The sequence below is a fragment of the Miscanthus floridulus genome, chromosome 4 (assembly GCF_019320115.1).
Source record: "Miscanthus floridulus cultivar M001 chromosome 4, ASM1932011v1, whole genome shotgun sequence".
NCBI classification, from domain to species: Eukaryota; Viridiplantae; Streptophyta; class Magnoliopsida; order Poales; family Poaceae; genus Miscanthus; species Miscanthus floridulus.
Window position 1 is genome coordinate 107,637,021 of NC_089583.1, and position 10,787 is coordinate 107,647,807.

General features: G+C 41.1%; 1 protein-coding gene, 1 long non-coding RNA gene and 1 other non-coding gene across 4 annotated transcripts; 2 read left to right on the plus strand and 1 right to left on the minus strand.

The window, feature by feature from the left end:
• Nucleotides 1–723: 723 nt before the first annotated feature.
• LOC136550268 (uncharacterized) lies at nt 724–6,711 on the plus strand. Of its 2 annotated transcripts, none has more exons than XR_010782193.1 (6): nt 724–964; nt 1,067–1,253; nt 1,371–1,428; nt 1,507–1,590; nt 4,153–4,329; nt 6,425–6,711. It is a non-coding gene; the product is annotated as an uncharacterized lncRNA (long non-coding RNA). The 2 variants fall into 2 exon arrangements; XR_010782192.1 differs by having other exon boundaries at nt 1,067–1,123.
• On the plus strand, nt 1,601–4,148 carry LOC136550666 (uncharacterized; the record flags this gene model as incomplete). The annotated part of the gene is made up of 1 exon (XM_066542283.1): nt 1,601–4,148. A coding segment is annotated over exon 1 (1,413 nt), but the record flags the coding sequence as incomplete, so codon positions are not given.
• A 3,790-nt stretch (nt 6,712–10,501) lies between the features above and the next one.
• Nucleotides 10,502–10,583, minus strand: LOC136553069 (small nucleolar RNA Z196/R39/R59 family). The gene has a single exon (XR_010782973.1). It is a non-coding gene; the product is annotated as a small nucleolar RNA Z196/R39/R59 family (small nucleolar RNA).
• Nucleotides 10,584–10,787: the final 204 nt, after the last annotated feature.

The following is a 10,787-nucleotide window of genomic DNA, read 5'->3' on the forward strand; positions in this document are numbered from 1 at the left end:
TAACGAGCCGAGCCGAGCTAGCTCGTTATCTTAACGAGCCAGAACGAGCCGAGCCGGCTCGTTATCCAGCCTTAGAGCTAAGTGAGTACTCCAACATTGCCAATACCAACTTAGTCTAGATCGCCATGGTTTTCAAACTATAAGGCACCAAAGTACCCTACACGAAATCTGAAACTCATTGCAAGACTTAGAATATTTTCCAAGTTTTCAAACAGCCCTGTATTGATTTTTGTGAGCGAATTCCAAGCATGTTAGGAGCTGAATTAATCTATGACCCAAAAATAAAAGTTGTTACACTACTTGAGTTCTATAACTTTGTTTTAGGGTCCACATCCATGCAAAGTTTCTAAAGTAACGTTCAACTCCAGTCAAACATGCAACTTGAAATTGATGATTTACACAATAGATATGACTTAGAGAACAAACTAGCCTTAGTCATGAATACCAAAGTTGTTCCATGTGATATTCTAAGCATGTTTAAGGTGTCTTAGTGACCAACATCAACCACTTGCACTTAATCACACATGATCATAAGCATACACATATGGGAAACATAGAATAATAAGACATGTTTCACATGTAAATGCTCATATATGAATGCATGATGCTTATGCTCATACAAATGCAAGTGCAATTATGCAATCCTAACACCTAGGGCGTTACACGCTGCGTGAGTCATATAGGCGCCCAGCCGCCCACGCCACACGTATGTGTACATCTTCATCTCTGATCGCCAAGTCCGCACCCACCCCACAGTTGTGTCCGTTCCCTCGGCGAGCACGGCGCGGAGGTTACTACGCCCGCCGTACAAGCCTCCAGCAGGATCTTCATCACCGGTCGTAATAGTGTCCAGGTTTTCTCTCCCCATCTCCTCTTTCGACTCATCCCCATCTCCTCTTCCGCCTCCTCCCCATGGATTTGCGGGGGTTGGATTGAAGCGGACTGGACAGGAGCCGAGCAAATCGTGAGTATTTTTTGTGGTTTGGAGGGTTTGGATGTGGTTGTTTGGTTGCGATTTTCCGAGCAGTTTGGTGATGGGGTCTTTCCTCTGGTCTTGTTCTTGTAGATCTATAGAAGGGTGATGATAGTTGTGAGGGGTTGGAGCTGTGGGAATCTATCCGAGGTGAGAATCGCAAAACCGTTGGGGATTTGGTTGGTTCTTGGGCTTATTTTGTTGGTTCGCCGCCAAATTGCATTCTTCAGACGTGTCTCACGGCTTCTTTGTGTAAATCCCTTGGAGATAGAGAATTGAGGTGGGATTATGAGTAGAACCGTCATGGAATAAAATGATTAGCTTGTTTCTTGAGGGAATTTCTTCGTGCTATTGATGCTTACACATTGGTCTTCTCTGCGTTGCGTCTTTCTTTTAGGTAGGCATCTTAGAGTCGTAGTGAAAGAGCAGAAGCCAGGCCGGGAACAAACAGAAAGGTGAGGAGATTTTTGGTGCATTAGTCCTCCTGAATTCTGCCTGTTAGCTTCATCCTAAAATTTCTTGCATGGATATAGGAGAAAGTTTCTTCTGTCGAAGCAGGAGAAGAGCAACAAGAATCAGGGCACCAAGAATAGGAAAGAGCAGAGATCAGAACAACAGTAAGAAATACTATGATCTCTTTTTTTCCGCAAGTAAAGTGGAAATGATATTCTTATAATTTGGAATGAGAACTGACGTATCATGCTACAAACATAACAGAGAGGGAAGATCCTCTAACTTCTGTATTGTCACTCTGGGTTCATGAGTGCAGACATTTAGAAATTGTTTGAACCATCAATGCACTAGCATAAGTTGATGCTGCAAGAAACGCGCCTCAACTTTTGTACAATTGCCAGGCTATAGATATTTTAGGCCTGTCAGCATCTTTGAACTGTCTATTCTTTTTATTTATTTTTTATCTTAACGTGTCCCGTACTTTAAATTTGATAGAATTAACTTTAAACTTAACGTGGCCCATAGCGTTAGCACGCGCACTTGAGAGAATTGAGAATTTATGTTTTATAGCTGGCTAAATGTTTCTGATATTTTTTTTGTTAAATTTAGTTGTATAATACACATTCTCTCTGAATGGCGTACTGACGTATGTATAAGATAAATTTCTATAATATATTGAAAATGATGCAATGAATTGGAATCTCTCAATTGTCTTCTGTACTCTATTTATGTGAGGACGTAGTTTGGTTGTTTTCATGTGTATGTCTGAAATGAAACAGTTGCGTTAACACGGACACTATACTCTTATTCGTGGATTTATTAGCACACGAAAAAATGGATATCGGAGATTTCTTTCCGCCGATATAAAACATGAGACCACGTTTCGAGTAGTAGTGCACCCTCAGAACCTAATATTAAAAGGAGAAAATTATGCCTCCACTTTTTTGTCTATCAATCTATCCCCCAGCTTCTCACTGGTCTCGGTTCGTATCTCACTCTTACTGTCCAAATCCAACATGAGACCACGTTTCCAATTCAAAGGCAACATAATGCAAATCCAACATGAGACCATATTTCGAACAACATGCATCTGGCCATACCACCATAGTATGGAGTCTGATTTCAAGATGTATTAGAACAGATGGCATGGTATGTACCTTTGAACTAGCCATTGGAATTGGCCATTAACTTCTCCCACTAGCCGAACAGTCCTGTGCTCACTTTGCCTTCCATGGATAGACCGTCCAATGAGTCTGCTTCTCACTTTTCTTTCTATAACCGGATCATCCTACAAGTGTGCAAATGAATAATGATTTTAGCATACCACTCTGACTATGCCTCTATACTTCATCATTCGTTGATTCTCCTTCTTTTTCACACTGTAAAGCGCGTCATATGCTCCAGTTGGGGCGCTTCTGCCTTCAATTGTCTGGGGAAATCTTCTTCTCTTGGCCAAACTATCCTACACATTCATTTTCCACTGGTAGGACCATCCTACGCGTTGATTTTCCACTGGTTGGACCATCCTTTTGTCTGCTGCTCTTCGCATGGAGCACAGCATAGTTCCCCGACGAGTTCCCGAGCCCTAAATCCACCGATTCCTTTCCCCCTCCAGCCAGGCGCCGGCGGCCGATCGGCTGCGGCCATGGCGTCGCCGCCATCGCCGATCGCCGATCTACGGGCGCCGCGGCTTCTGTCCCTCACCGACGAGCTCCTCGAGGAGATCTTCCTCCGCTTGCCTACCCCGACCGATCTCGCCCGCGCCTCCACCGCGTGCGGCTCTTTCCGCCGCGTCATCACCGACCGTGGCTTCCTTCGCCGCTTCGAAGCCGTCCACACGCCTCCCTTCGTCGGCTTCGTTCCCGAAGGGCAAGATGGCTTCTACCCCGCACAGCCACCCTACCCGTCCGCACCGCTCGCCCGCGCCGTCGCCAACGCCGCCGACTTCTCCTACTCTTTCGTCCCCATCGGGAGATGGCTCAAACCCTGGCGCCCCCGCGATCATCGCCAAGGCCGCGTCCTCCTGGAGTGCCTTCCCAAGTACGACGACCGCTACGACTTCAACAGGGTCGTCTTCCTGATGGACCTCGAGCTCGTGGTGTGTGATCCCTTGCACCGGCGGTATGTGCTGCTCCCTTCCGTACCACAGGAGATAACAGCTCAGCACGGGCGCATCGTCGATTTCGATGCTTTCCTTGCTCCAGCTGGCCAAGATGAGGAGGAGACGTCATTCAAGGTGATATGCACCGCGCGGAATAAAACTAACCTGTTTGCGTTTGTCTTCTCTTCTGTCACTGGGCGATGGTGTATCGCTGCATCTCCCAGCTGGAGTTCTTTGGGTACTGAAGCCCCTGGATACCGCAAGTTGGCCTATCCGGACTATGCCTGTGGTTGTTTCTACTCGACGGGGCATTGGGTTGGCAAGTTGCTTGTGTTTGATGCCAGAAAGATGGAGTTTTCGATTGTCAACAGTGTTCCTTCCAGCTACCTTATTGAGAGCAGCAGCAAATCCGGTATTGTAGGGGGTGCAGAAGGAACACCTTTGATGTTTTTCTTTGGTAGTCACAGGGAAGATGACTCGTTGGACGTATTGCATATCACTAAGCTAAATACCAGTGAGCCTTCTGGCCAACATCAGATGGAGAAAATTATACCCTTGGCCAGACAGTGTAGGTATTCCATCTGTGGTGTGGCTGAAGGGTTCTTATTTCTTCATGGTATTCCAGGAGGTCAGCCCTTAGCACACCGCCGCCGGCGTCGGAATGTTGCAAACAGAGAATACTTTTTGCTGGATGTCAGGACTTCCGAACTTAAGAAGGTCTGTGAGATGAAGCATGACTTCTTCAGAGTCCATCCATTCTCTGGCTTCGCACCGTCATTGCTAAAACCATGTGTTTGAAGCGGTAAGTTACTAAGTTCTTTGGCACTATCCCTTTAATTTCCTCTGCAGATATTGTTGATCCATGTAAATTAGTAAGGGCATCTCTCTGTATATGTTGGTGGTGCTTCACTGACTACTTACTAATTTAATTAGAGGGACGGAGTCAGCATGCAAATTATTTCCTGTTTATCATCAGCATGCATTGTGCCGCTTGGCTGCTTTTTCTCCCTTTTTTTCTGCCCCTTTTTGACAATCTCTTGCGTCAGCTTGTAGTAGCCATGTTTTAGCCAAGAGAACATGGATCGTGGTATGATACTGATATGGTACATTTATTATTAGAAGGTTTTCAGACTATGTGAACGCAATAATGAGGAAAGTAACGGTTCCCGTATTGACGGCGTTCCCGCTGCTACTTGTTGACGACAGCTTATTTAGCAAATAAAGAAATTAACTTTTGGCTAAAAAAGTATTTGTCCATCTGATTTAGTGGAATACTCCCCTCCTCCCTAAGCACACGCATCAACTTTTTAAACTTTACTAGATACAACACTGTTTTCAGGAATCCAGAAGATATTTGGAAAGAAATATAGGTTTTCGACTTTTTATTTCTGTCCTGAATCCTTAGTTGGGAAAACATATTTTTGTTTCATTGTCGCAAGCGACCACTTAGGTTGTGAGCTGATATTTGTAACTCTAATGCAAGTTTGTGAATATGTAATTCATGTTTTGGTGTGCTTTTCGTATGTTCAGTGATGTTTTTGAAAGAACAGGGGGTTAGGAGCTTCCCCACCTGGATTTGTTAATTGAAAGGTGCTGTTAACATTACCGAAAAAATAGTAAGGGGAGAGGAGATGTCATTACTAATAATCAGGGGGGCGGGGGCCTGTGTAGTACAGGTGGAGGATAGTAGTTTTATTGTTTATTATATCAAAAAAATGATTTGGATTGGACAGGATATTAGTTGCTTTTCCAAGGGCTGAGTTCCTTATTTTCTTCGTTTAGTCATTTTACTGAATACTAATACAGTGCTGATTTTTTTTCCCAAGTGAGCTATGTTGAATTGCAATATCCTTCAATTTTCCGCCTTTATATTAGCAATTTGTGTTGAAGTAAATGTAGCAGGCTATGTTGATCCAAGGAGTTTGTGTTGAATCAAGACTCTAAATTTGTATTATGCAAATCTGAACTTATGCATAGTCTGTGACAATTGACATCTACGATGGTGTGCCTAGATAGTTCAAATCAGAAAATAGACTATTCATGGAAAATTTAAGCTTAACTTGTTCATCCTTTTTTAGTTGCTCAAATTTCATGCTTGCTTACACTGAGCTCTATCGAAAACAATCTTGAGCCTTGGTCATTTAACTAGCCCCCCTTTGGAATGTGGCACTTTTTCATGTTTTTTTTTGTGTTTTTTCTATGAAAATGAACTCATTCCTATTCCTGTATGAGTCAAAATTCTGCATTCCAAAGGGCTCTTAAACTGTTTCTAAATCTCATTAGTTTTTTTTACTCAAGCTAAGCTTGTGTGCTCTTGGGTAACCCATTATGATTCCCCTAGTTTGGACTGCGGTCATTTTACTGTGGTTAAGAATAACTCATGTGTAGTTTGTAAAGATGAAGGAAGAGAATTTTCGGCCCCGTTTGGTTCTCAGCGGTTTTTATGAATCTGTATAAAAAAGTTCTCAGAATCCTAGAATCCCATCCAAGCAAGCTATGTTCTATTGAATTTTAATATACACTGAATCCAATGAATGCACTAGATTTTTTTTTTGTCCAGATTTTTAGAATCCACCAGGATTCAAATGACACCTTCTATTGCCTGCACATGATCTTGGGTAGCTGATCTTCTAAATTAAATTGATTTTGATCTATTTGAATTCAGTGATTGAACCTATCTATATACCAGTCTCTTGGAGCCTCTTTGAGATCATCATAGCATATTTCTGGAATTACATGTGGTTGAGGCTCTGGTCCTTTTTTTATTATTTGGTCTATTCTTTGGTAATAGGGATATAGTTCTGCCACTCTTGATTGCGTTCAGCTAAAATGGATTGCGTTCAGCTAAAATGTATTTGTAAATTTTGTACTGACCAAAATACGAAATATATCTGCAGGTGCTTATGTGCTTGCCTTTTGGCCTTGGCTATTTGGGTTGTTCTTCTGGCTGCGAATTGAAGAGCCATGGAGGATTGGTAATGTTGGTGCCTGCACTTGAGCCTTGGTATTTACCAGTCGATTGGATCAGAGACTGATTATCATGTAGTGGTTAAGTAATGTCCACTTGATGGCATATTTATATGTAATTAAGGCATTATTTAAATTCAGGGTGTAAAGTTTTCGGGTGTCACATGGGGGTGTCGCATGGGGTGTTTGGATACTAATAAAAAAACAAATTACAGAATCCGTCAGTAATCTGCGAGACGAATTTATTAAGCATAATTAATCCGTCATTAGCACATGTGTGTACTGTAGCACCACATTGTCAAATCATGGACTAATTAGGCTTAAAAGATTCGTCTTGCAAATTAGTCATAAATTGTGCAATTAATTAATTTTTAGTCTATATTTAATACTCCATATATGTGTACAAACATTCGATGGGATAGAGAGTAAACTTTAGAGAAACTAAAAAGGCCTAAAGAGGCATGTTACCAAGTCTGACTTGGTTGAACACTTATATGTTGGTGTTGTACTGCTATTACTCCTCTTTGAACTGTAATATTTTTAGTTACCTATTAAAATCTGTTGGAGAACGGAATGAATAATTGAACTAACATAGGTTCTATTCGCTTTGCTGAAAAGTTATGGTTGAAAGTACTGTTCGTTGATTCATTGTGAGAGAAAAATATTGTTCGTTCGTTGAAATAGTATGGCTTATAAGACAAGTGAACATGGCTATAAAGGACAGTAGCTGCCAACTGAGCAGCAAGACTTGTTCATCAAGCCTCTTGGGATGAAGCTGACTGTGAATCTGCGATAGAATGTAAATAACTCTGTTTGGGACTTCAGGGTACGTATATTGCTCCACATCAGCAGTTTGATAAGTTGTTTCATGCATCGCCACGTAGAATTTTTATTGATTTGGAAGAGGGAGAATTAGGAGAGAGAGGTGAGCCGTTGTTTTGTTCGGCAACGGGCTCATCCACGGAAATTTCGGTAAATGACACGACCTCACCACCATTGTACGTCGTGTCATTGCTACGGGAGGCGATTTTTTCTCTTCACCAGATCTGCTACGCCGATTCCCCGCAAGCAAGCGCACGTGTACCCTATTAGCATGATCGTTTACGTGGCTTATAAGCTGACTGGTACTATTTTACTGTGAGAGAAAAATATTATATCATGACTGATAAGCATGACTAATACGATCAAGCTAGCTGATACTATTTTATTATGAGGATCAAGCGAAACAGTGTGATAGAAGGCGTGGCCGCTGGCCGGCATTAATGGCCTCGTTCGACTGGTATGAAAAATGTATTATTCATGCTGAAAAATATTGTTGTGACTGAAATGTTGCGAGAAAAAAATACTATTCCGACTAAAAAAAAATCGAACAAACCAGCTTCTTCACCAGCCGAACGGCACCATTGACACGAACAGCGGCCAGCGCCAGGAGTCCAGGACAACCATGCTGCCGGTGAAGTCGCGCACAGGGCCTGAGGTAGGCGAGGCCGAGCTCGGTCGAGTCGCTCTCGAGCGCACAATGCCCCGTTGATGCCTTCCTGGTATGTCGTCGGTGTGCTTGCTTTTTTTTAAGATATACGGCGGTCTGGTTGTGCTCTCCGGTGAGAAGGAAAGAGGCAAGGCAAGGGAGATAACATATTTTATTCATGTGTACACAACTCAGTGACGCAAATAAGCCACAAAGTTATGATATGTAGACGATGATAATATTAATTCGGTCAATGCATAATTTTAGGAATCATAGATTAGCATGAGACAATTTAATTAGTCTAGCTTATTAATTATGGTACAGTGTTTTTCTCTCATAATAAATCAGCCAACAATATTTTTTAGTCTGACTTTTCAGCGAAGCGAACAAGACCTGGCACTACTGAAAACTCGAATACTCCTGTTCGTGCAAAAACCCACAGAAAAATACGAATACGCACATAAAAATATTTTTCTGATAGTGTACCGTCAGAAAATAACACACAGAAATAGTATGACAGAAAAATCAAAATTTTCTATCGGTTCGCTGTCAGAAATAGTTTTTCTGTCGGCCTTACACGCACAGAAAAATCACCCGTTCACCTAGATTAAAACTAATTTTTCTATGTGGATATCCACATAGAAAAAAAGAAACGAACACACAAAAAAACATGTATTTTTTCTGTTGGTTAGGCTAACTCACAAAAAAATTTCTTTCACCCAGACTAAAAATAATGGTTCTGTATAGTCACCCTCACAGAAAAAAGAGCAGTAGACCTTTAATATATATCTCTCATAGAAAATGGTATATTTAATATAATTTTCATAGAAGCATATAGCATTCAAATAATACATAGAAATCAGTAATCTAGCATGAATGGAGTCAACACTTGATGTCAAAAATGGAATCAGTCTGATCTATTAGCATATATATCATATATACAAATATGATATGTAGTTATCTACTTGTTCAACATGAATAATACAATGAATTCACAAATATGGATATGGAAAAAGAAACAACTATTTTTTCTTGTTCAACCAACAGTAAACTGCTTCACATTTCACTCCATCTCTACCTGTTAAGCAAAGACATATTTTTAGTCAACAAAAAAACACTAGTATTGTAAGAAGTTTACCTTTTTATTGAGCATAGTGGAAACTGCTCAGTACCTTTCATCTCAGGTCACAAGCCAATTTGATTTGCACCGAATACCATCTACTGAAAAACAACAAGGAAAATAGAATGCACCGTAGAAAATAGAACAGGAAATTGCATCATATAGCCACCAAAGTTCAGAGTAGTCCTTATGGGTAAAGGTAATTGAAGAAAGGAAGCTTCACTCACCCTACTGAATTCAGTGGTTGCTGCAGTCTCTCACAAAAAACTAACTGCGTTTAGCCTCACAATTTCCTCCCTGTATACAAATGAGAATGGAATCATATGTACGTTATTATGACTAACATATGCTCATTTCACAAATAACTAGCGGCTGCCTTTACTTTTTACCAAAATCATCCAAATATGATGCCCTTAGGTGCCAATCAAAAAGCAAAATAAGAAGGCCAGGTGCAAGAGTCTCCATACATATCGCCATCTCTAGCTGACCTAGCTTCATACTTGACGTGAGATACATCCATAACATTATTCCTTGATTTGAATTATATGCCTACAAAAAATGTTGCAAACAAGATACAGACTGAACTTCAGCAACATCATTCTTCAAATAATATGCATCACTGTGTATTGAGTGCAGAAGCATGACTGAACTATTGCCTGGCTTCAAAAAAAATGTGTACTAGTCAAATACTAAAAATAGGATAGTACAGATTTTCATCATATATTGCTCTAGTCAAAAAATCAGGACTAGTCGTATTAACAAAATTCAGTCCACATCCGACAGCTTTAGCAATGTCAGAGTTAATTTAATCCATCAATAAACTTAGAAACAGCAATGACATTCAGTTTTGGGAGGTGGATTTAGAAGCAGATTCATAAATAAACATATTTAAAATGTTGAACATATCTATAGTAAAAACTTTGGGATATCAAATGGCCTAGATCAAGATGCTAAAACATAAGGATAAATAAAGTTTAAGACATCCAAGTTTAGTTTGCTAAGAAGCAACGGTTGCTCAACTCTTAAACTAATTATGGAACTTTGAATTTGGGACCAAAATTACAAAACTTTAGGACCTTAAATCTTTTAAACATTTGAGAATCCATTGAGATTTTTCTTTTCGTTGCAATGTCATGTTGTTGATTTGGATGCCCTACAGTTTCTGATGACAACATGCATAGTTTTAGACATCACCTGTGAGTTAGTAGTTGCAGTACTTGCACTATAATGAGAAACACAAAAGTCACTTCAGCATTGTTGATATCATGAATGCTAAATGAAGTTGCAGTAGCAAAATTGATAGCTTGCCTAAGATGTAGTCCACATTACTACCGAGATGGCAAAATTGATAGCTTGCCTAAGTTGCAGTCCGCATTACTAGCAAATTTGATAGCAAAATCTTTTAAACTAAATTTGCGGTGAAATCTCAGCCGAAAGATGATGATTTTTGTTGCAATAATCACAGTGATTCAGGAAATGGGAATTTGCATCACAGATTGCACATAAAAAATACAACAACCAACAACCACGACCACGCCCCGCCACCGGCCACCACCACCACCACCGCAGCCATCGGCCGGATCCGGGAGAGGGAGGGCCAGATCTGGTCGGGTGAAGAAGGGGGAGGGGAGGGGCACCCGCCGGGGAAGAAGAAGGGGGAGGGGAGGGCCGCCGCCACCACCACGCCCTGCCGCCGGCCACCACC